The sequence below is a fragment of the Toxorhynchites rutilus genome, chromosome 2 (genome assembly GCF_029784135.1).
Source record: "Toxorhynchites rutilus septentrionalis strain SRP chromosome 2, ASM2978413v1, whole genome shotgun sequence".
Classification (NCBI taxonomy): domain Eukaryota; kingdom Metazoa; phylum Arthropoda; class Insecta; order Diptera; family Culicidae; genus Toxorhynchites; species Toxorhynchites rutilus.
In genome coordinates this window covers 218,935,919-218,963,145 of record NC_073745.1, presented here as the reverse complement: position 1 = coordinate 218,963,145, position 27,227 = coordinate 218,935,919, and the positions used below count along the sequence as shown (strand labels likewise).

Genomic DNA, 27,227 nt, shown 5'->3' with positions numbered 1-27,227 from the left:
TGGTTGGTTTCAGCTCCCACTCGTTAACATTTGAAAGCGGTTCTATCATGCATCAAATAGGAGAGTTTAGATCATGCGTAATGTTAAGGCTATTTAGAACTGAAAATCCTTTGGGGGACCATTGATGTAAACGGAAACAAGATTTCTTGGGTTTTATGTTCATATCAATCAAAGTCAATGGAACACATTGACTCTATGCTCTTTTGAAATTTAGAATGATTTGGAATATCAATAAAATATGTATGGGTTTTATGTTCATATCAATCAAAGTCAATGGAGCACATTGACTCTATGCTCTTTTGAAATTTAGAATGATTTGGAATATCAATAAAATTTGATGATTATATAAATTCAAAGGCAGCATAGCACACGGGCTCTATGAACCTATTTTGGTGAAATATTTTGCTATGAACATTGCCAGTCGTGATTGAAATTATAGTTCAAGTCTGAACTTCAGAATATTTTGGAGAACCTAGAACATCTGATATTTATATAAATACAAAGACAGCGTAGCACACACTGTGCGCTAACCGTATTGAATTCGGAAGTGTAAGCGAGAGAAAAAAACACTGAATTGAAAAAAAAGGTCAATCCAAGGTAAATACACATTGGATCGATCGAACGATGAATGTCATAAAAACATATTGGTCAAGGGATAGGAAGGGTGAGTGAGGGATATTATGTATACATTGTGAATTTATTTTACATAAAATGGGTAAAACTGAAGCACACATATAAAAAACTGGATTCAGGATTTAACTGTTTGACTGGATCGAGAGAAAAAAACTGGAAGAATCCAGTTTAAACTGGAACAATGGCAACGTTGTATGGAACAACCCCTATTCGAGCACCCTCTTCTACCTAGCTACGATCAATTTTGTTCAAATAAACAAACATATTTATGGAGTATACTAGCTGACCCGGCAAACTTCGTCCCGCCAAAATTTATTTTTCGGTATCACATTCACGTTTTCTTACTAAACGCACGTTCATTGGTCCAATCGCAGAACTGTTCATTAATTGATCTTCTAATCTACCCTTTAAAATTACCTTTTACCACAAAATTCCTAGTACTTCTACCAAAACTCGTCATTATAATATCAGATTATTTTCAGACACAATTCTCGTTCAAGAGTTTTCAACCACTTGCAAATAACATTTTTCCCGTTCTATGGAATGAATGTTTGATACAGAAAATATGATAGAATAAAGACAGCCCTTTATAGGACAATTCCTTTCTCGAGTTTTGCTCTTCTCAACACATTCAGCGAAACATTTTTATTTATATAGATAGAAGAAGATATAGGAGTGCGTTTGTCACAATAAAATCCATTTCCACTTTCGAACAAAAATCAATTTCGTTAGCGCAAACATCAAATGGACTAACAACACTTGTCACTATGTAATTGTAGGACATTGCGAATTGAATTTTCCGATTTTTCCCATTTTCCTTCAGAGTTTTCCGAAAAATTTTCAATTGTCATGTTTGGTTGAAAATGTGTATTATTTTTACGGAACCCTCTCTCTATTTCAGAGGAGGGAGGGGAGTCATACCATCATACTTCCCAAAAACCCTCACATCCCAAATTTGGCTCCATTTACTTGATTAGTCCTCAAGCTATGTAGAAGTTTGTGTTTCATTTGTATAACAGTCCTTTTGCGCTTAAAGAGGGGGTAGGTGTGTCGAACCACCATAGAAACATTTATTGCTCCCTGAAACCTCCATGTACCAAATTTGGTTTTATTTACTTAATTAGTTCTTGAGTTCAGAAATTCGTGTTTCATTTGATTGCAGCCTCCCCCCTTAGGGAGAGGGAGGAGTGTCAAACCACCACAGAAACATTTATTGTTTCCTAAAACTTCTACATGCGAAGTTTGATTCCATTTGCATGATTAGTTCTCGAGTTGTTCAGCCCCCTCCCCTTAGTTATGTAGATTTTTTTTAAATTTGTATTGCAGCCTTCCACTTACAGAGAAGGGACGGTGTATGTAACCACCATAGAAACATTTATTGCACCCTAATACCTCCACATGCCAAATTTGGTTCAATTTTTTTTATTATTAGTATTACTGTTTATTCTATTCTGAAATTTGTGTTTCCTTTTAACCCACATATGACACAATGACTTTATCTAGATAGAATGTTCCGAAAGCTTATTTTCGACTTTCAAAAGAAGAGAACGAGTTTGAGCCACTGTATATTCCCTAGGTAGTGCGGACTGAATCAAAACGGCTGTCAAAAAAAATCCAATTGAAATGTCAAAAGAGATCCAACGATCAGGAGTGTTATTTTTCTTAAGGTGGCCGTACACTGTTTGCCCGGAGGTCAAATATTTGATATTTTTTGACAGATAAGTTTTGATTTGATATTTGTACAAACACTATTTTGTTTGCCACTCTTCAATTTCCAACAGTAGTAAACAATATCAAACACCGAACAAGGAAAAAATCAACTGAAATATTCATGGTAACCTAACCATATACCGACAGGTTCGAAGAACAGACTGAAAAAATATTTTAGGCATCCAATAATTTAATATTTGCTTGTCGTGTTTTGTGTAGAATATATTTGATCAGTACACGTTGGACAGAATTTATCTGGCAAAAAGAGTCAAATATTTGGCTTCGGTCAAACAGTGTATGAGCACCCTTATGATAATCAACACTATAAAAATGGTATTGTTATCAAGGGCAAAAATAATTAAAATTATAAAATGAACGAACTACATTTTTCCGTCAATTGTTTAATTAACCATTGCATCTCTGAAAGAGCATCTCAGCCTTTCACTGAGCAACGCATTTTTAATGTCCCCTTTCTTTGACATAACGTTTTTCCGAACGAAATAAAAACAAACGAAGTCAGAGTCACGTTAATGTTTACTCCTGCGATTTGAAAATATTCGATAAAAAGTGGAACGAAGAGATGCCAGATGATTTTTAAAAAAAAGTATGTAAAACATGTGAATGTCTGTTAAAAATGTGGAAAAGTCTGTAAAAGTGTGCAGATATATAGAAATGTCTTGTAACGTTAATTTTCACATATTCATTAATTTTTGTACATCGCGATGCACGTAAGTTTGTATATTATATATATATATATATATATATATATATATATATATATATATATATATATATATATATATATATATATATATATATATATATATATATATATATAGCCATTCCATGCCACTAGTGGTTCTCAGATTTTCGTCAAAAGTGGTAAGTTCTTTATCGCAAATCATTAGACCCGCATTTTTTTTTGTTTCATCATTAGGGTGCCCATTTTCATTTTAGGGAGGTCCAAAAAATTATTTTTTTCCACTTTTTCCCAAAAATGATTTTTTTCTAAAATTCATAACTTTCGAACCACTCAACCAATTTAGATGATCGACATATCAAATTAAAGCCAATGAGCTTCAATTGGAAAATATTGAACTTGCAGAGAATATGGATCCTATTTTCGCAATTATTGATTGTAGTCGTTTTTTAATGTTTTCATGGCTTTGGACTAAGGGGCGCTATGTTTTTTTCTATATTTTTTCTTGAAAGCTGAGAAAAAAGATTTTTCGAACCACCGTAATTTTGTTCATATCTAAAAAACGAAAAAATAGCATCTCTGATATCGAGATATGTTATGTTAACAACCCTCAGCTTCCATGAAAAAATATAAAAATACATAGCGCCCTCTAGTCCAAAGTCATAAAAAAAATAAAAAACGACTACAATCAATAATTACTAAAATAAAATTATTTTTTTCGTAAGTAAAATATTTTTTAATAAAAGGCTATGTCATTAGTTTCAATTTTATATGTCGATCATCTAAATCGGTTCAGTGATTCAAAAGTTATTAATTTTCATTTATCATTTTTGGGAAAAGTGGAAAAAAATGATGTTTCGGACCACCCTAAAATGGAAATGGGCAGCCTAATGAAAAAATAAAAAATACGGGTCTAATGTTTTGCGATAAAGAACAAAATTACTTTTTTTTCGGTTTTGCATGGAATGGCTGTATATTAGAGTGCCAATGGATGTATGGGAAAAAAGTGACCCTCGAATTTTCAAAGCGAACTTGATTAAAAATGTTGATTCCCACGAAAAACTACCCTATGCACAATATCAGCTCAATCGGATATCATTTACTAGTGTCGCACAGCGGTCAAAGTTTGAATTTTTTTGAAAACCGAAAAATCACCAAATGTCTTCAAATTGCATGAAACGTCGAGATCTAGTGTCATCTTGGGGGATATTTCGGTTTTCAAAAAACTCAAACTTTGATCGCTGTGGGACAATAGTAAATGAAGTCCGTATGAGACAATATTTTGCAGAGGGTATTTTATCGTGCAAATCAACATTTCATAACAAGTTTCGATTGAAAAATCGGGATAATTATTTTTATTGGCACTTAAAACCATACGTTTCGTCTCGTAGTCCGAAAAAAAAACTAGGTCCCAGAGTGTCGATTTTTGACAAAAAAATTGTTCGAGAAAAGCTTTTTTCGAAAACCCCGATTTCCTTTACTCTCCTCTTGGGGGATATTTCGGTTTTCAAAAAACAGGAAGTGGGTTATATCTATGGTATAACCGCAAGGGTGACGTAGGACTATCGTTGATTTAGAGATCATTTGTATGAAGTTGAATCTGAATTCATTCTGAATGAATGAATATTTGGAGAACTTCGAAAACGAGAGCGTTACGTTGGAGGCACAAGGTTTTATGCATCCAATATTGGATACGGAAATATCCTACTGATGGGGAAGAATAATCTTCAGAAGCTATTCTGTTGATTGCGATTGATTGAAAAATCATAAAACCTAATGTATTTGGTCACAGTGTTACATGGATAGAAAACATTCAATTAAACTCATTCACATGAATATATTTTGAAAATTCCCAAAGGAACTGGCAGATTATTTTCCAGCAATGATTAGATCTTCCCGGAACTTTCTCGATGCTGAATGGCATCCTAACGGAAAGAGTTCTGCGCGTGTATGTGTCGATCCTTCGCCGTCCACCTCCTCCAGCACGTTAGGCAACGATGTTGTCTTGTCGATATCCTCACGAAAAATGAATGTGTCTCACCACCAGAATATCGCTTAAGTATGCTTTTTGTGTGTGATTGAATCGAGAGAAGGTGTGGTTTACGATGGCAATTTGGAAGGCAAACTAGAGGGGAATGAACTCTCTGAGCTCGGAACTTTCGGCGACTGAGCAATAATCGATTGCGGGCGCATACAATATTGGATACGGAAATATCCTACTGATGGGGAAGAATAATCTTCTGAAGCTATCCTGTTAATTGCGATTGATTGAAAAACCACAAAACCAAATGTATTTGGTCACAGTGTTACATGGATAGAAAACATTCAATTAAACTCTTTCACATGAATATATTTTGAAAATTCCCAAAGGAACTGGCAGATTATTTTCAGTAACGATTAGATATTTCCACATTTTCCTCGATACTGGAAGCCCACCAGTGGTTAATGCCAACTCGATAACCACCTGTTAATAGCACTTGATTGAAACATATTTGGTCACAGTGTAACATGGATAGAAAACATTCAATTAAACTCTTTCACATGAATATATTTTGAAAATTCCCAAAGGAACTGGCAGATTATTTTCAGTAACGATTAGATATTTCCACATTTTCCTCGATACTGGAAGCCCACCAGTGGTTAATGCCAACTCGATAACCACCTGTTAATAGCCGCGCGTGTATGTGTGTGTAGCGATGTCTTCCCAGGGAACCGTTTGTGGCATCACTCTCCTCCTGATAGATTCCCTTCTGGCCTAGGGTGCACAAACAGGCTCTTGGTGACACCGTTCATCCGCGCTTTCATGATAAATAAAGAGCTTCACCGCAACAGCGACAACATGGTCCAATCGCTGTTCAATTAGAACTGAGTGGATTTCCGAGCGCCGCTCGCTTATATACCGATTGGTGATTCCAATAGCCTGTTTTGAAAGCAATTTTAAGACTATTGAAACAAGTTTTTGGATCAAAAAGTAACAAGTATATAACGCGTAGACATTTTATCTTTCGAATGAAGTGTTTATCATACCATTTCGTTCAGTTGTTTAGGAGCTATTAACGCTCAAAATCTCGGTCTCCGGCGTAACGCTTTCGTTTTCGAAACTTTGATTTTACACCCCGGTATAGAAATGAAAGACGTAGTCCTACGTCAAAACTCAAACTTTGATCGCTGTGCGACACTAGTAAATGAAGTCCGATTGAGGTGATATTTTGCATAGAGTAGTTTTTCGTGGGAATCAACATTTTTAATCAAGTTCGCTTTGAAAATTCAAGATGGACATTTTCATTGGCACTCTACTGTATATATACCCGGCAAACGTTCTGCCATAAAAAATATTTCTAGTGAATATGTTAGTTGTAAAATAGAAAATAACTTATGTGTTGTAAGTGTGTTCAAATGTTTCAACGATCTACACATACATACATGGCCATGAACCATTTCTGTGGTAACAATATCAAATAGTAACCCATATTTCGTCATAAGCAAACTCGAAAGTAAATGTAAGTTGTTGAAAATAGAATGAAAATTTTTATTCGATGTTGTTTAAATACTTAGAAAACATAGCCATAGAAGACATAGTTGTTATATCCAAAAAGTCTGCAACAAACATAAAAAGTGTTTTACAGATATGTCTGTAAATTTACAAACATATTTGTAAATCTGGCATCTCTGGTGGTCTGAGAATTTATTGCAAGAAATCGCTTGAAAACATACATGAATTTGCTTGAAACTGAAGTGGATTGGGTCCGCACCACCAGCGTTGCCAATGTTCCAGTTTAAACTGGATTCTTCCAGTTTTTGACGTAGGACTACGTCTTTCATTTCTATATCGGGGTGTAAAATCAAAGTTTCGAAAACGAAAGCGTTACGCCGAAGACCGAGATTTTGAGTGTTGATAGCTCCTAAACAACTGAACGAAATGGTATGATAAACACTTCATTCGAAGGATAAAATGTCTACGCGTTATATACTTGTTACTTTTTGATCCAAAAACTTGTTTCAATAGTCTTAAAATTGCTTTCAAAACAGGCTATTGAAATAACCAATCGGTATATAAGCGAGCGGCGCTCGGAAATCCACTCAGTTCTAATTGAACAGAGATTGGAGCATGTTGTCGCTGTTGTGGTGAAGCTCTTCATTTATCATGAAAGCGCGGATGAACGGTGTCACCAAGAGCCTGTTTGTGCACCTTAGGCCAGAAGGGAATCCATCAGGAGGAGAGTGATGCTACAAACGGTTCCCCGGGAAGATCGATCGTTTTCGAAGTTCTCCAAATATTCATTCATTCAGAATGAATTCAGATTCAACTTCATACAAATGATCTCTAAATCAACGATAGTCCTACGTCACCCTTGCGGTTATACCATAGATATAACCCACTTCCTGTTTTTTTGTTCGATCCAGTCATCCAGTTAAACCCTAAAATCTTCCAGTTTTATCCAGTTTTTTACGTGTGTGCTTCAGTTTTACCAATTTCATGTAAAATAAATTCACAATGCATAAATATTATCCCTCCTTCACCTTTCCTTTTCCTTGATTTATTTTGTTTTTTGACATTTTTGATTAACGTTCTATCGATCAAAGGTGTATTTATTTTGGATCGATCTTTATTTTCTTACATACTCCCAATGTTATTTTTCTCCTGCTTAAACTTCCGAATTCCATACGGTCAGCGCGTAGTGCGTGTGGTGACTACGCAGGCAACAACGCGCTACTTTGTCTTTGAGTTTATATAAATATTATATGTTCTAGGTTCTCCAAAACATTCTAAAGTCAAGACCAATTGATTTACCATTTCAACAACAACGGGACAATGTTCATAACAAGATATCTATTAAAAAAGGGTTAATGGAGCGAAGATGGTCAAAAGAAACACTACAAGAATATCAAAACTCGAGGAAACGGATAGAGAATTGAAATTAGATTTGATGCAGTGATCTAGAATCAGAAGCCGTGTCCCCAAGCACTTCAAATAATCACATTGTCGAGCAATAAATACGAGATTTTTAAAGTGTTATCCAAATAAAACCTATTTTTTAGAGGTTCAAGAAGAAGAGATTCTCAAATATTGTGTTACAGTAATGTTCGAGTGGTGGGAAACGTTATTTTGATCTGCTCGAATGGTTAATCAATGGTTTATTTCGATATTTTATGAACTACAGTAGAATCCGTTTATTATGGCTCCGCTTATACTGAACTACCACCTATTCATACGTAATTACATGACGTCCGGTTATTATTGCCTCCTTTCGATATAATGACATCGGATTCCACTTTACATATAAATACTTCACGAAGCTTCGAAAGTAGGTTAAGGTTAAAAAAAAGTAGTTTAAAAAAAGATTTTAAATAAATCAAAGTCGAACTTCTTGAAATAAGATTTTTCAGGATCCAGTTTTCTTCCAGTTTTTGTAAGAGCAATCTTCCAGTTTTTTGAAAAATATTATTGGCAACCCTGCGCACCACTGAGTATATTCCTATAAACACGTGCCTGGTTCCAGAATACATCTTTTTTGTCTCGTAACACCAACGCTACAATCAACAGTTGCACCGATATGATCAGTCGTCACCATTGATGCGCATGCGCTTGACCTGTGTTGCATACATTCCAATTGGACGTAAGAATTGGACACATGCACCTGCATTAAATATCCAATTTTTTCTGGTTTTGTCACTAATTCTTATTATTCAGATATCGATAATAGCCACAATTTCCAACCGCGATAACATGTTAAACAAACGAATTTCCATATAAACTCTTAAACCTATTTTTTCGTGAAACAAACATTCAGGTGTGCAAATTGGCGAGTGCAGCAAAACAAAAACATCCAACGAGCGAAAACAAATCAAGGAATAAAAACAGTCAACAGCACTCAAATCATAAACAACGACAAGTGGCGGCGATAAGTCAACTCGAAACTACAAGACAAAAACGAACGAACGTGATGAATTATAGAGGTTTTAAACTTTTCAGTTCATTCGCCTCTAGCTAACAAGACGAAAAGTTTAAGCCAGCCGGTTATGTTGACATGCGAAGGAACGTAAACAAAAAAATACGTTTTCCCCCCGGTTTCAATCAGTACACGGATAGTTAGTACACGAGTGTACAAATATTCTTGGCATTTATCCATCGAATTGCCACCGCCGCTGAGGATTTATCGCAATGAGCTCATTACATGAAAAAATATATAATTTGTCAAGATCGCAATAATTTGCACGTACTGTTTTCTAATTTATGGCCAAATATGAAAAATGTCAGTCCAACAAGATTATTCAAATTCACTACACGCGCAAGTTTCAATCTGTTTTCCAATTCGAACGCACACAACGGTGATATTTTTGCGACCTTTACTTTTCGTTCTGGATGGTGCAGCAGTATCCTTTTGTGTTGGATACCAGTGATGACGAGGGGGTAATTGAAGAGAAAAAAAACTGGGATAATTCGGGAATGACCTACCTTCATCGAGGTGATGTCCTTAAGTACACACTCACTGAAATGTCTTGTCTAGATTATGCCGACCTATGGTCGTCTGCAAAGCAGAGAAACTCTAAACAGCTTTGCCCACACTTTATCATATAGTATTTTTGTTATTGGGGATATTTTATCACACAGCGAAACTTCTAGCGGTCACAGATGTCGCCATCTTGCAACTAGAGCGAGAATGAACTACAGAATACGAAAAAAGACAGGGAGACACAATACTCTGAATGTTAAACGATAATGTTTTCTCTTTAGAACGGAGCGGGAAGGATGGATAATATTTTCGTGCTGTCTCTTTCTGGTTGAATGTTTTGTATCGTTTTTGTGCAATTTGATATTTGCTCGGGTAGCTTGAAAATAAGGCATCGGTATTAATTTTCATGCATTCATACCACACAATTTAAACATGCCGTTATATTTTATCTAATAACACATAATATTCAACAAAATGATAAATAAAAAAATTAATATTACACCCATACCTCGCTATACGGCCGCTCGTTATACGGGAACAAAGTTGGAACCGATCCGATAGAATTTGTATGCATTTGTATGAGAATAATTGATTCGTTATACGGCTTTTTTCTTAGCGACCAAGGAACGTAACTAGGCCGTAAAGCGAGGTATGTATTATATTCGAGAATTTTTGAATCTACGTTTGTATGGCTTCATCTTGGTCTTTTATTCAGTTATCAGCGATTTTCGTTATCGGCGGAAAGGACTGAAACAAAATCAAATCAAATGCGAGGGCCAGAATGAAATATAGGAAATTATTTGAGATTTCGTTAAAAAACGGTTGTCCGTGGGGTAGGAATAATGTCCACATGGATACGAAAATTTTCAAAAAGAATGCATTCTCATCTTTATTCAAAAATAAATTAAATCTATTCTAGATTTTTTAGACTTTTTCACACTTTTTCTCACTTCTACCTATCCTAATTGAACAATAAAAAGGTTAACTGTCAGAGAGTGGTCGATTATCCATATTTTTTTTCATATAGTTGATATTATTTTCACTGCATTTTAAAAGTAATTTTGAACTTTTTTTTTAAATTTTTGGTAAATTATTTATTTACAAGGAAATGTGAGGTAAGCATACTTTTCGATCTCGAACGTGTTTTAGACATATATAGCCCAAAATTCTAAATGTTCGGTGACAATAAACCAAGAACATGACTTATAGAATATCTCAACCTTTTGGCACGGCACACAAAACAAGGCAAGGCAAGCATTACCGTTAGTAAACAACCGATTTGAGTGTAAACATAAGATGTCAGCATTATCGGGCTACATTTATTCGAACAAAACAGATATAAATCACTTTGTTTTTCAGAATAGAAGTAAAGTGAAGCATAAACCATTGAATAACATCGTTTACTACGGGAGGCGATCTGGCGTAGTGGTAACATCCATGCCTCTCACGCTGAAGGTCACGAGTTCAATTCTCACTCCCGACATTCTTCCAAAAATGGAAGTAAAAGTGATGAACCAGTCAAATGAGTTGAAAATCACTATAATACAGATAAAAAAAAAATCGTTTACTACGCTACTACACTACATTCACTTGCACTTTTGCACTGGTAGATTCCAACGTTTGTTTTCAAACCCGATATGAGTAACCTCACGCATGTGTCGTTTTCGGAAATATAATACCTTGTATTTATGTATACCATGGCTTTTGGTTCCAGTTAACTTCTTTCATTAAAACAACTAAAAAATTTCAATTACACACTCTATAACACTTATTTCATTTGAGTTCATTCGTAAGGCAGAAAAATGAGGATAACTACATAATACTCAAACTGACATACTTCGGCTGTCGTGCTTGTTTTTCTTATCGGGTTATCGGGTCGGCACACCGATTCTTGCCAAGTCTTGCTCTTCCGGATCCAACCGCCTCGTTTACTGGGCTCCTGTTATTTTGTTTCTACCGTATTCGATGCGAACACCATCTTTGCAGGACTGTTGCCCGTCAATCTTGCAACATGCCCTGCCCATAGCACTCGCCCAGCCTTGGTGACTTTCTGGGTACTGGATTTGCCGTAGAATTGCGCTAATTCGTGGTTCTTTGTTCTTCTCAATACTCTGTTTTCCTGTACACCACCGTATTTTGTTCTGAGCACTCGGCGTTCGAAAACACCAAGTACTTGTGAGTCCTCTTCGAACAGCATCCATGCTTCGTGCCCATTGAGAACAACAAGTCGAATCGAAGATTTGTTCATGGTACACTTCGTACGGGGTCGTAGTTTGTTGAAATTTGCGAAGCCCATAGTAGGCGCGATTTCCTTTGACCATATGTCTTCAAATTTCACGGCTGTTGTTGTTGTCAGTTGTTCGTAAAAAGTAGAATAATTCACAATATACAATATACATTCACTTTGTCCGTCACGAAAAAACATGTTAGAACGAATAAGTACAATTCCAAATGAAATCGAACTAAAAATGCAGATTTTAAAAACATGTATTTTTGATTCGAATGAAAGTTTGTATTCCGTTTGGGCTGGAGGAAATATGAGTTTTCTACAGCATTTGGGAATTTTTTGACACAAGTGTAACTTTTGAAAAGGGCGTATCGATTTTAGTAAGAGAAATCTTTGGTAATTTATATCTCAAAAAGTAGTCCTACCGGAATAGTATCTTAGAAAGAGTTATAGAGTATTGATGTCCAAACGTGGAAAAATATTCTTCTTAAATGCCACTAACGTTCCTTCTTCGACGTCTCAACGTAATATTACTTGCGTCATTTTTTAATTAGTATTTAGTTGAGATTTCTATGTCAAATAACACGCCTTGAATGCATTCTGAGTGGCAAGCTCTAGAATACGCGTCACCACAGTGCAAGTCGGGGGAAATGTCTACACTGAGGAAAAAAATAGTACCTTTTTTTATTAACCGAAAAAACATGAATTTGCAATATCTAAAATACATATTTTTAAGTTTTTTTAAATTTTTTCATATAAAATAGAAGTCATGTAGAAAATTTAAAAATGGGTACAAGATGGTAAAACTATTTTTGACGAACTCGAATTTTTATGGATTTTCGAAACTTCGATTTTTTAGCCACAAATGAGGAATCCTGATGTGATTAAAAATAAAAAAGTTCTTTATCAATCTACTTCTTAATGCAGCTGTTCTCGAGATATTGGAAAGAAACATTTCTAATTTATTGTCTTTTCAATTTTAATTTTTTTTAAATTTATATATGCATTTTTTTATATTTTTTCATATAAAATAGAAGTCATGTAGAAAATTTAAAAAAAAAATTATGAATTTTCGAATTTTTGTATGTTAACAATCATTTTCAGCCACAAATTATGAATTCTGATGTGATTTAAAACAAAAAAAGCTCTTTATTAATCTCCTTCTAGATGCAGCCATTCTCGAGATATTTAAAATAATATTTCTAATTTATTGTTTTCATTAGGGGCTGTCCACATACCACGTGGACAGAAAAAGCACGATTTTAGACTGCCCCCTCCCCCTTCGTGGACAAGCGTGGACATTTTCATACCCCTACCCCCCTTCGTCCACGTGGACATTTTTCTCTTTTTAATTAAAATAACTAAGGAAATAACTGAATTGCGCCTGAATTCCATTTAAGTTTATTTTATTTCAAGTTTTACTAGCTGTACCCTGTTGTACCAGCTTAGCTGTGGCTCATTGTTGTTTTACGGTAGAGAAATGAGTAGCATAACAAAGCACATGTTTCATTGAATTTAGAAATACTTGTGAGTAAACAATTTTTTTTTGTTTTTCCATTATCAGCGAAGATATGCAGGCTATCTAGTTTGCCAACACGGAAACTCATAATGTACAGTTGACCAGGTGAGGAACAATCCGCATCTGAATATAAACTACACAACTTCAAAGATTGATCTTGAGCTATACTAATTGTGATTGCAAATGCCAATCGAATAAAAATAAATGGATTTAAAATTATTCTCAAATACAATTTTAGTTTAGGATTTTTTCAACACTATTAACAAAATGTGTTGATATCACATACATAGACCCAATAATGTTAATTTAAGTTCACTGCTTTATTTCAGAAGTGTACTTATTCCATCTGGAAATCCACTAACATCTTCGCCAGTAATAATCTAATTAACCTGTTTGATTCGCTTTCATTCGATTCAAATGAAATTCCAGTAGAATTTTTTTCACAGAATTATTCTCGTTCTAACGAAAAATCATCATTTCATTTTGAATTATGAATATTTAATGAAAAAACACAAAAACACAAAACACATGGACAGTTTTGAAAAGTTCTATGCAAGACTCAATTATTGCTTTGAAAAAAAAAGCATCGTTTTATGACAGTTACAGCGTTCCAAAACCCACTCAAAATTTTCGATGTTGCATTCTGGTCTTATTTTTTTTTGAGTGCAGATCTTTGCCCACTCCGGAATATGATCGATCACAGCAAATGTCGATTCGTCTTCACTTTGAATTTCCGATTCACCTTTAGTCTGTAGCGCAATACGAAACCTTTTCCGCCATAGTTCGGAAAATTTTCAGAAGGTATTGAAAGCGTATCAAAATATTTTATTATTTTTAAAATCCTTATCGACCATTCTGCAATTCATTTTGCGGTCGTATGTTTGCTCTCAACCACCACAGTGAGGTATCATACTAAATACTTTATCCAACCGCATGCAATAATTTACACTACTTTTGTATGAATTGTAATGTCTAGTGAATTTGATCATGAATTAATACGCAGTTTCTATGGATAATAAATAACGGTACTCGGCGTAAACAAAAGATTATTAGCGTGGAGAGATAAGATGATCATAGGAAATTATGACGACTAGTGGTACATGGATCATTTTTCGCAAATGTAAATATTAAATCCTAGAAATTGAATGAAAATGAAAAATTCTCGTACTTTGAAAAATTGTTACTTTTCGAGAAAAGTAATACAAAAAAATGGTTTTACACGTAATTTTGCATAAAAAACTATACATACATTTTCATTCTAAAACTAACTGTTCTCGAGTTAGGAAAAATCTATAGAAAAGTTGGCCACGTGGTATGTGGACAGCCCCTAATAGTAAATAGGCTTTTTTAATATATTTGTCGTTTTATACCGCCATGTTCACGAAATATTCTAAATTTGCTTATAAATTTCAACAACTTTTCCAAATACATTATAATATATGTTTAGGAGTTTAATCTCACCAAAACTCACATGATTAATTTCATAAACATTGGATCCCGTTCAATGTTGTAAAATAAGTGGTCGTAAATTTAGAATAAGCAGTTTTGTAAGTTTGGCCATTACAAAATAAGTGACCATGACGGACAAGATAAGTCCCCTGGAAAATACAATTTCTTGGGCTTTCAAATGTGACCTTCATGCTGAGAATCAAAATAAAATGCTATTGGTGTTTGAATAGAAAAATGAAATGTTTATTCCATGTTTGAATAAAAGACGACACTTATCTATATATATTAGGCTGTCAAAAAAGTCCTGCGGTATTTTTTTTGAATTTTCATTTGTTCATAAAATTAGTTACAATCATTTGTTTTAAGTCAAATATGCGCCGTTTTGTTCGATGACTTGTTCCCAACGAGATGCCAACTTCATAATACCCCTGTTATAGAAGCTCGCTTCCTTATTGGCAAAAATCTCGGATAGCCAATTTTCACAGGCCTCTTTTGTGGCTAACTTCTGACTACCTAGCTCGTTCGCCATGGACAAAAACAGGTGGTAGTCACTTGGTGCAAGGTCCGGACTATACGGCTATATCAGCCATACAAATGAAACACAAATTTCTGCATTACTCGAGAATTAATCAAGCAAATGAAACATGTGGCATGTGGAGGTTTTAGGGTGCAATAAATGTTTTTACGGTGGTTAGGTAGTCCTCCCTTCCTCTAAGGGGTGGCTGCCATACTAATGAAACACAAATTTCTGGATTACTCGAGAAATCATCAATCAAATGAAACCAACATGGGAGTATTGGGAGTATTGAAGCTCTCGAAGCTTCTCGAACAATCAGACTCACGATGTCCGAACAGCAATGACGCCTCCAATAGGTCCTTGTACCGTCCAGTGTATCGTGATGGCGTCTCCCGTAGCCACATTGGGCCGAAAATCCTGGTCACGGCACCACTTTATATGTTGAATCCGTGCCTTTCGTTTCCTACGTTGTGTTGTCCTTGTTTGATATTTTTCAATCACTTCACTTTTCTTTTCAATTCACTTTCAACTTTACTTTCTCCTCTATAATCAATTTTCGCTTTCTTTACTATCAATAAAAACGTCCTGCCCGATTGAATGTTTTGTGTGAACTGTCTGTCAATTTATTACAATATGTAAATATAAATCAGCGGCGAAAATGCAGAGTTGCCAGATACGCTGATTTTTTATCCCTGAAATCGGGCGAAATTATTTTGCTGCATGGGCATACAAACGCTTTGCATAGTGGGTCATCAACAGGTGCAATAAATGTTTCTATAATGGTTAGACTCTCCACCCCCCTCTCTAAAGGGGGGCTGCCATACAAATTAAACACAAATTTCTGACTTACTCAAGCAAACCAAACCAAATTTGGCATGTGGAGGTTTTAGGATGTAATAAAAATTTCTATGGTGGTTAGACACTCCTCCCGCTCTCTAAGGGTGGGCTGTCATACAAATGAAACACAAATTTCTGCATAACTCGAAAACTAATCAAGCAAATGGAGCCACATTTGGCATGCGAAGGTTATACAGGGGCATGAAACGTTTCTATTGCGAAAACTCTCCTCCCCCCTCTCTAAGGGGGCTGCCATACAAACGAAACACAAACTTCTGCATAACTCTAGAACTAATCAAGCACAATTTGGGATTTGAGGGTTTTCGGGTATGAGAAATGTTTCTATAACGGTATGACACCCCTCCCTCCTCTGAAATGGAGAGGGGCTCCCATAAAAATATTACACATATTTCTACTAAAAATATTCCAACCAAACATGACAATTGAAAATTTTCGGAAAACTGTAAAGGAAAAAAAACAGAAAGTGGGTTATATCTATGTTATAACCGCAATGGTGACGTAGGACTATCGTTGATTCAGTGATCCTTTGTTTGAAGTTGAATCTGAATCCATGCTGAATAAATGAATAAATGAATATTTGAGGGACTTCGAAAACGAGAGCGTTACGTTGGAGGTACAAGGTTTTATGCATCCAATATTGGATACGAAAATATCCTACTGATGGGGAAGAATAATCTTCAGAAGCTATCCTGTTAATTGCGATTGATTGAAAAATCACAAAACCAAATGTATTTGGTCACAGTGTTACATGGATAGAAAACATTCAAATAAACTCTTTCACATGAATATATTTTTAAATTCCCAGAGGAACGATTAGATATTTCCACATTTTCCTCGATACTGGAAGCCCACCAGTGGTTAATGCTAATTCGATAACCATCTGTTAATAGCACTTGATTGAAAAATATTTGGTCACAGTGTTACATGGATAGAAAACATTAAAATAAACTCTTTCTCATGAATGTATTTTTAAATTCCCAGAGGAACTGGCAGATTATTTTCAGTAACGATTAGATATTTGCACATTTTCCTCGATACTGGAAGCCCACCAGTGGTTAATACTAACTCAATAACCATCTGTTAATAGCACTTAATTGAAACATATTTGGTCACAGTGTTACATGGATAGAAAAAATAAAAATAAACTCTTTCACATGAATGTATTTATAAATTCCCTGAGGAACTGGCAGATTATTTTCCGGATCTTTCTCGATGCTGAATGGCATCCAAACGGAAAAAATTCCGTGCGTGTATGTGTGTGTGTGTAGCGGCTGCTTCGATGGTCACCTTCTCTTCTCCTGAAGGATCGGCTTCTCTGTGCTCCCTCACAGTTTCAAACAAACTGCTTGCGTTTCAGGGCAGATCTCGATCCTTCGCCGTCCAGCATCCTCAGCAACGATGTTGTCTTGTCGATGTCCTCACGAAAAATGAATGCGTCTCACCACCAGAATATCGCTTAAGTGTGCTTTTTGTGCGGGATTGAATCGAGAGAAGGCGTGGTTTACGATGGCAATTTGGAAGGCAAACTAGAGGGGAATGAACTCTCTGAGCTCGGAACTTTCGGCGACTGAGCAATAATCGATTGCGGGCGCATATAATATTGGATACGGAATTATCCTACTGATGGGGAAGAATAATCTTCAGAAGCTATCCTGTTAATCGCGATTGATTGAAAAATAAAAAAAACCAATTGTATTTGGTCACAGTGTTACATGGATAGAAAACATTAAAATAAACTCTTTCTCATGAATGTATTTTTAAATTCCCAGAGGAACTGGCAGATTATTTTCAGTAACGATTAGATATTTACACATTTTCCTCGATACTGGAAGCCCACCAGTGGTTTATGCTAACTCGATAACCACCTGTTAATAGCACTTCATTGAAACATATTTGGTCACAGTGTTACATGGATAGAAAACATTCAAATAAACTCTTTCACATGAATGTATTTTTAAATTCCCAGAGGAACTGGCAGATTATTTTCCGGATCTTTCTCGATGCTGAATGGCATCCAAAAGGAAAGAATTCCGCGCGTGTATGTGTGTGTGTGTGTGTGTGCGTGTGTAGCGGCTGCTTCGAGATCTTCCCGGGGAACCGTTTGTGGCATCACTATCCTCCTGATGGATTCATATCTGGCCTAAGGTGCACAAACAGGATCTTGGTGACACCGTTCATCCGCGCTTTCATGATAAACGAAGAGCTTCACCACAACAGCGACAACATGCTCCAATCGCTGTTCAATTAGAACTGAGTGGATTTCCGAGCGGCGCTCGCTTATATACCGATTGGTGATTTCAATAGCCTGTTTTGAAAGCAATTTTAAGACTATTGAAACAAGTTTTTGGATGGAAAAGTAACAAGTATAGAACGCGTAGACATTTTATCTTTCGAATGAAGTGTTTATCATAGCATTTCGTTCAGTTGTTTAGGAGCTATTAACGCTCAAAATCTCGGTCTCCGGCGTAACGCTTTCGTTTTCGAAACTTTGATTTTACACCCCGGTATAGAAATGAAAGACGTAGTCCTACGTCAAAAGGAAAAACTCGGAAAATTAAATTCTCATATGTTCTACAATAACATAGAGACAAGTGCTCTTAGACCATTTGAAGTTTGCGCTAGCGAAATTGATCTTTGTTCGAAACTGGAAATGGATTTCAATGTGATGGAACGCACTCCTATATCTTCTTTTATCTATACAAAAAAGACGGGTGGGTAATGTCGGGGACATAACCGGAGTGACGTAGGACTATACAAAGGGGACAGCTTTTGTTAAAGATATATTTTAAATATGTTGTTTTATTTTCTTCTCCTACGTGAACCTGAAAATCTACCTGAAAAATGGATCAGTTTACTGTTTCCTCTTTATGAATATGTTGATGGTTCTGAAAAGAACCTTTGGTGTTGTGTTTTTGTTATCACTCGATATTCCCATCTTGTTCGGTTAAACCTTCCTGTTTTGCTATTGCGTTTGCCACTCGCCACAGCTTTCACAGTTGGAAAATTTCTTCCCATCCAGCTTGTGACATGTTGTTCAGTAAATTACATTTAATGCGACGTGCCGGAGAAACACTTTGCCACTCACTGAAACTAATTGTTGTCTTGATGAGCGCCGAACCGAAGCTGCTCTGTTCTTGATGTGGGTTTCCTGATTGTCGTGAGCAGCTTTGCAAGCCAACTCGAGCACTCCGACGGCCGAAACTCTATAATCGCTGTTAGGTATACTGGTGCTCCGGCACCAATCCGTTCGGCCTAGTTACCCTTGCGGAGCAATCAGTGAATGCGACCAACAGGGAACTGGAGACCTGCACGGTTCGAGTGAGACTTTGCCTTTCCCTTAACTTGTCCTCCTTTGTTACGTCCACGATGCCGATGCCGTACAACCACACGGGTTTACGGTTTGAAAGAAAATAACATATTTTTTTGGGGTCCGCGTGTTTTATACTCTAGCGGTACACACTCACAGGATAGAGATAAATCGGCAGACTCAGCCAGAGGGGCGAGTCCAACGAGACGAACGAATGAGCGTTAAAAGGGAGCGATGGCAAAAAAATACATTCATTACGATTTGTTCGCTCGTTGGATTCACAAGGGTCCTTTTCAGAATCACAAAATTATCTTCAATCTAAAGAGTTTATTGTTATGTTATCACTCGATATCCCCATCTTGTTCGGCTGAACCTTCCTGTTTAGCGATTTGTTGCCACTCGCCACAGCTTTCACAGTTGGAAAATTTCTTCCCATCCAGCTTTGTGACATGTTGTACAGTAAATTACATTCAATGCGACGTGCCGAAGCGCCACTCAGTGTCGCATTGGAGGCGATTTTAACCTGTAATTGAACATTTGCGATGACAGTGGAACAGTGATAATGTTTTAGAAAACATTGAACTGTATTTCCTAAACTCTTTTTTGGAAGGTTTAATGGCCCTGAAAAGCGCCTTGTTTAATGGAATGGTTCCAATTTAGAAAACTTAGTACTCGTGGTTTTGAAAAAAACCATTTCGATAAGTTTGTATAAAGAACAAACTTTTTTCTTCTGCTACCTGATGCCGTTTTGCGATTGCGTTTGCCACTCGCCTGTTGTCTTGATGTCCACCGAACTGAATGTGTTCTGTTCCGAATGCGGGTTTTCTTATCGTCACGAGCAGCTTTGCTAACTCGATCACTTCGGCGGCCGAAACTATATAACGCCGGCTAGGTGGACTGGTGCACTGTTACTAACGCGCTCGGCCTAGCTACTCTTGCGGGGAACTCCAGATCAACACGGTTCGAGCGGGATTTTGCCTTTCCCTTCACTTTTCCCCCTTTACCATGTCCAGACATGGCTGCTTGGGTTGGTTTGTTGATGTGTTGTGATGCGAACCGATCTGGTGTACGGTTAGAACGAGAATGATCGTTACGGCAGCGGAGCGGGGATTTTTAAGCTGACTGGCTGGCTCGAGAATTACGCATGTGTGAGACTGCGACCAATGTTTCGTTCATTTTTTTCTTTTTCCTTTCCCATCGTGCTTCATTCTATTTCGCTGCTGCCGCTGGTTGCCCGTTTTGGTCGGTACGATTTGAGGAGCACAAAATGGACCAATCAAAAATGGGCACATAGTGCATTTTGACAATGCTTGATATTTCACAATTATTCAATTATTTATCTCAAGAAAAATGAAATGTTATTCGTTATGATAGATGCGTAGATATATTTTCTATCAATTGATGCAAAAACGTTCGCGATCTATTGAGAAATGCTCGAGTTATAAGCGTTCCAAATCTTGCATTTTTTCCTACTTGTTCAGTGCCTAGATTTCCATTTCACCCCCTATATCTTCCGGTTAGTAGTCCGGAAGATATAGGGGGTGAAATAGTAGTAGTCGTAGTAGTCCTACGTCAAAAAAAGGATCGCCGGATGTATTGAGGGGAGCAGAACTCGAAGAAGGAATTGTCCGATTTTGGACTGTCTTTATTCTATCATATTTTCTGTATAAAACATTTATTCCATGTAACGGAGAAACATGTTATTTGCAAGTGGTTGAAAAATCTTGAACTAGAATTGTGTCTGAAAATAATCTGATATTATAATGATGAGTTTTGTTAGAAATACTAGGAATTTTATAGTAAAAGGTAAATTCAACGGGGTCGAATAGAAGATCAATCAATGAATAGTTCTGCGATTGGACCCATGAACTTGCTCATAGTAAGGAAACGTGAATGTTTGAAGGTATTGATAACAAAAAACAAATTTTGGGCGGGACGAAGTTAGCCGGGTCAGCTAGTATAAAATATAGATATACGGCCATTCCATGCCAATCCTGTATAGTGGATCTCAGATTTCTAAAGTGGTAGTTTTGTTGTTTGTCGCAAATTATTAGAACATTATTTTTTTTATCGTTTTGTTACGGTGACCATTTTTTTTAGGGTGGTTCGAAAAATATTTTTTTTCGCATTTTTGCCAAAAATTACATTTTTCAAAAAAATTCATAACTTTCGAACCACTGGACCAATTTAGATATATTAAATTATTAAATTATATTAAATTGAAGCCAATTAGCTGGTCTTTTTTGGAAAAATATTACAGTTGCAGAGAATTTTAATTATGCTTCGTTATTATTGATTGTATTTGTTTTTTTATAGTTTTCATGGTCTCGGGACAAAAGGCGCTGTATTTTTCGTTTTGAAGTTATGATTTTTCAAAGTTAACATTTCGTTCAATATTTCTATGTGACTAGACTGGATGTATGTGACTATAATTCAATTAATTGGCAATTGTGTTATTTTTCCAAAAAAGGCTAGCTAGTAGGCTTTAATTTGACATGACGATCATCTGAATCGGTCCAGTAGTTCAAAAGTAATAAATTTTTTTTCCAAAATATATATTTTTATCAAGGCTCATATGGCGTTAGCCTCACGGGGCCGGGAGTTCAATACTTTGACAATTTTTCTTATTATCTATGTTAGTAATATGTAACCGATTACTCGCGGTTGGCTCGAGGTTAGTATTACAAGTGTTTTCGTAATTCGGATGTTGCTCTCTCCAATGCTCTGTACGTGTGCCCGACACGGGATGCAGCTGACCCTTAATCAGCAACGCCCCCCTAGTCTGTACCTCATATCTAGCGTCTTTCTCGACTCGAGGAATCCAGGATAGAATGGTCACTAACCGGCGCAATCATCAGTTCATGTAGAGTTGTCATGAGCGGTACAACCTTTGGCTCTTGTTGAATGATCAGTGGACTGCACAATCTTTGGTCCGTGTATCTGTAAAGAGTGTGTGTATGTATTGCCGCGACTAAGTAAAAGTTTATCGATCGGATAGGAGGGATATAAAACGGGGACACAACGAAGGAAACATCATTAAACGTTGACATCGGCGTTTCTGAGGAACAGGTATATATGAAGCAGAAGATCAGGATCACGGCTACCTAAGATATCCCGGAGTAATAAATTTTTGACAAAAGTAATAAATTTTTGACAGAAGTCATTTTTGGGAAAAAGGGAAAAATGATTTTTTGGACCACCGGGTAACTTTGAAAAATTATAACTCAAAAACGAAAAAAAAACGCCTCCCGGATTTCGAGATATGTTATGTAAAAAATCCTCAGCTTCCCATAAAAAATATAAAAAAATATAGCGCCCTTGGTCCCGAGACCATGAAAACTATAAAAAACGAATACAATCAATAATGACAAAACCAAAACCTGGAATTTTTGCAAGCGTTTTTTCGAAGAATGACTAGCTAATTAGCTTTAGTTTCATATTTTTTTTTTTTTTTTTTTTTTTATCTTCGCTTATTTTTCGTCGGCCTATTTCCGCCACTTTAGTGCCAATCACCGACATCAGGGAGGCGACTCCACCTGTTCCTACCTATCAGACTCAACAACTCATGAGCCGGGCCAACTTCTTTTACTTCCGCTCCGAAGGAAGACGTAACCAGAGATTTTTCGCCTCAGAAAATCCCAACGACGCCAGCTGGGATTGAACCCAGGCCGATCGGATTGTGAGGCTGTTACGCTAACCATACAACCACTGGCGCCGTCAATTAGTTTGATATGTCGACCGTCTAAATCAGTTCAGTAGTTCACAAGTTATTAATTTGTCATTTTTGTCAAAATGTCATTTTTGGAAAAAAGGGGAAAAAGTCGATATTTCGGATCAGCCTAAAATGGGCACCCTAACAAAAAAATTTAAAAATACAGGACTAATGTTTTGTGATAAAGAACAAATCTACCACCTTTCACGAAAATCTGGAAACCACTATATCGGTTTGCCATGGAATGGCTGTATACATTTTATTTTTCTATTACGCATTTTCAATTTTCATATAGTTCCTGTTTATCAAAAAAAAAAACAAATCGGGAGGAAGTTTAAGCGATTCATGAACTAGTTAAACATATAATTTTCAAGTTGGAAAAAATGTTTTTGCCTTGCTTTCAATCCATTGTTCAGCCTTTTGCGTGTACGTGTTATCGTGATTGTTTGTATGATTAATTGTTTGTGGAAATTGAAAAAAATCGTTACTAGATTTTTTTTCTCTGGTGAAACCATTATAAAACATGATATTTCATGGAACCTATGTTTAGTTCTAACAGAAAATGTGAAAAACTGTAGATATTCTGTGGGAATCAAATTACATATACATATGCAATTGTCAGTTAATAAAAATATTTTCACATACAGTTTGCGACTTTCAAAGCAGCGCCTTTTCTTTCTCCCGTAATTTTTCCCTGTCGACCAGGGAATACGTGGCGAGTGTCTCGAAAACACCAGCTGCTATTCCTGAAGCAACAATTTGTTCCGTGCTGTGTTGGCCAAATTTGAGATCCGTTCCTCCTGGCGTTCTGCGGCGAACAAAGTGTACGAAGCGGCTGTACAGGATCCGAATGCAGTATTCAAACGAAAGCCCGGCCTATTCTGATTTGGCTGAATAAATATTCATTTTTATACTTGTTGAACAAAACAAAACAAGTTTTTTTTAAATTAAAAAAAAACTACCTATGCGCATTCTCGCTTGACCAAATTTTGATCGTAACACCCGCTATAATTTGTCCAAATATAACATATAACTTTATAAAGTTATATTACATTATATATACATCGACACGCATTATTTCTAAATGCGTTTACTCAGCGTCTGAATTAGTGAACTGTGTAAAACAAAGAGTGATTCATTCAAAGGTTCGTTTTACAGAGGAGATTCATTTAAAATTAAATTTCGCGCGCTTAGAATCGAGATGGCGTTTATAGAAGATCAGATTTTAAGCTATCAGAATTACCATACCTTTTCCTTTTTTCTGTTTTTATGAAACTGTATCGAAATTGAGGATGAGAGCATACATATGACATTGCACTTTGTTTTCCAAAGTCTGAGACCTTTTCGAACCAATTGTGCAACTGCAAATCCCTCAGTTTCAATTATCTTTCCGTTCGTCGCTTGTTACGAAAGTATCCTCCCACACGCAAACAGTGGACGGTTCATTCAAAAGCGGGCCAATTCTCACCTTGAGGAAAGTGATGTCATTGTGCGATGTGAACGACCTGTTTGCATTCTTACCTGCGTATACCTGCCGGTGCAGCTGGATAAGTATCCATTTCTTGATTCGCATTTTTTTTATTAACTCCGCGAACGATTAATGAACTCCGCTAGAAATGTTGCAGTTTGCAGTGGATGTTTATTGCTGCAATTAAGACAAGTACACAAAGCGGGCATTGCGTCGACATGTTTTGCATTATTAAACTGACGACTCTTTGTGATACCCTTCACAATTCTCAATACAAGATGAATAAAATCTAGCAAAACTTGAAACCGAAAAAAATGCAACGATAATTTAAAAACGCTTTAGCACAGCATCACACGGCGATCTTCGAATCTAAAAATCACTCACCGGAAGAAGAAAGCAAAGAAGTTACCGGTCGAACATGCAGTATTGGTTCTCGCGAAAATTTATTCATCAATCTTCGCTTCGCTTCTTTCAGGTTGTGCGTTTCGGCAAAAAAATCCATCCGCAACAACAAAAAAATGCATATAGGTAGAGAGAGGTGCAATAAACCTGTGTGTAAAATCGTGCATCCAAACGGCGTCGCGACGTGCACCTCTTCCATGTTTTTTTTGTCTTCAATTGGGCGTCCAAAGACAAGATTTGATTTTTTATGTTGCTCTCTTATTATTAAACTTTTCGACTGTAACCTTGACCAATGCATACAAGACAGAAATATAAAATAAAAAGTTCGAATTTGAAACGGTGTGCGTTGTTTGAGACGGTGACTATACATATATGAGCGACTTCAACTTTTGATGCCCGTTTTAGATAGGGTGTGCGTTTCAAAGTTTGTTACAATTGCATGATTTTGATTTCTCCTAATAATACAGTAAAACTGAGCGCGTGTAAATCTATTTCTAGTCGAAAAATTTTCGAAGTACTTAAATTTTGACATCAAATTTTGTTGAATTTTGATATCTTCCAACAAATGATGTGAGTAATAACTAGCTAAAAATATGTTTGACATACTTGTCAAAATACGATACAATTTCAAAGTTTACCAAAACTCAGCACCCCATTGGATACTCCACCCTACCACAGCTAGATTGCAATAAATAGAGAAACAAAAACAAAATGCAGTATGAGGAAGACGAAAACAAAACTTGATGTTCGCGCTAAACATATTAAACCCGTCTGAGAAGGCTCGTTGGCGCGAACGTTGGACAGAAAAAAAAAATACACGAATATCACAGATTAGCTCATTGGGAGTGTCTTTGATGTTGGTTCGGTTGTGAGTTTTTGAATGAACTTTATAAGTTTAAATTTGAAAACACAAATAATGAAGATGCACAATCAGAGACAAACGTTTGTTGTTTTGCGTGGAATTGCAGAAAATATCGATTGTGAATTTAATTAGTCATTTTTCAATTAACGTTTTTCTGTTAATGATGCGCAATAATTTCTCAATGATTGGGGAACAAATCATTCTACAATTTATTAGATTTGAGTTACAACCGAGTGCAGTTGAATCAGAAAGTTCACGAATGGGTTTTAGCTGACTATAAGCAATTGCTAAAAAAGTTTTGGCTTGATTTGTTACAAAAACTTTCAAACGTTTCAATTCCTGCTTGAGCTTGAGCTTGGGTAGACTGTACAATTCGTAGTTGCTCTCCGTGATTGACCTGAACCAACCAAATTGCACAAAGAACACACAGAATGACGCTTGGGAGTAGCAAATCATTCTCGTTGTGCAATTTTCGGTGATTCGAGCTTTAAATGGTCAATAACGACGCCGGCCACGTCCTTACAGTCACCAGGGGAAGGAAAGGAATGTTAGTATGATATTCGCCGCCCGAAGGCCAGAAGGGTCGCCTCTATAGCGTGGTTCCCTAGCGTTTATCATGGAAGGGATAGATGTTAGTGGGAATGGTTAAGAAAAATCAGGATTCACTGCGGTAAGTGATGTGATTCTAAAAACGTGAACTCTCAACTATTCGGCGAAATGTGATTTAAAAAAATATCGGACCGGTCATGCATTTCGTTATTCATCGTGCGTAGTACATATATATCTTTCCTGACCTGAAAAGCTTGAGCTTGAGCTTGAATCAGGAATCACTGAGGGTAGTGATGTGATTATGCCAACGCAAACTAAAGCAAACTTAACGATACGAAAATTTGAAAACCATATAGAGGCGAATGAACTGCAAAGTTTAAAGCCTCTTAAAAACAAAGAAAGAAAGAAAACCAAATGCATTTCATAACGACTGATGATATTGAAGGGTAACCTGAAAAGGTCTTTCTGTTCGACGGAGTAAAAACTCGAAGATCAAATGCATTTGAAGATTGAATATATTGAAGGGTGACCTAATAAGGTCTCCTCCGACTCGGATAGGACTTAATACTTGTGCCTAGTCGCACGTCATGCTCTTTCATTGTTATACACGGAAATCACGAAAGTTTTCCGAATTGGGACTCTAGCATCCTGAAACTAGACTTGCAATTTATATCTGAGCCTCGAAAACGAAGACTTGATACCTGCAAATCGGATTTGTCATAAAAACGAACGACTTACCAAGTAATCAGTCGAGCAATTATCAACGAAATCATTGTTCTTGTAGGAAGGATGAGAATGATATAATTGAAGGGAAAGCAACGTCAATTCTTCATTAAAAAATAAAAAAAAACAGAAAAGG

The 27,227-nt window shown here is 36.4% G+C and overlaps 1 protein-coding gene across 2 annotated transcripts in view; it reads right to left on the bottom strand.

The window, feature by feature from the left end:
• LOC129771500 (protein encore) overlaps nt 1–9,692 on the bottom strand; it is a 136,517-nt gene extending 126,825 nt beyond the window's left edge. For both annotated transcript variants that reach the window (XM_055775197.1, XM_055775201.1), the window contains exon 1: nt 9,501–9,692. Coding sequence is in view for 1 of the 2 variants with exons in the window: in XM_055775201.1 (XP_055631176.1) it covers nt 9,501–9,506 (6 nt within the window). In the remaining variant the exon portion in view is untranslated. The remainder of the gene's footprint in view (nt 1–9,500) is intronic.
• Nucleotides 9,693–27,227: the final 17,535 nt, after the last annotated feature.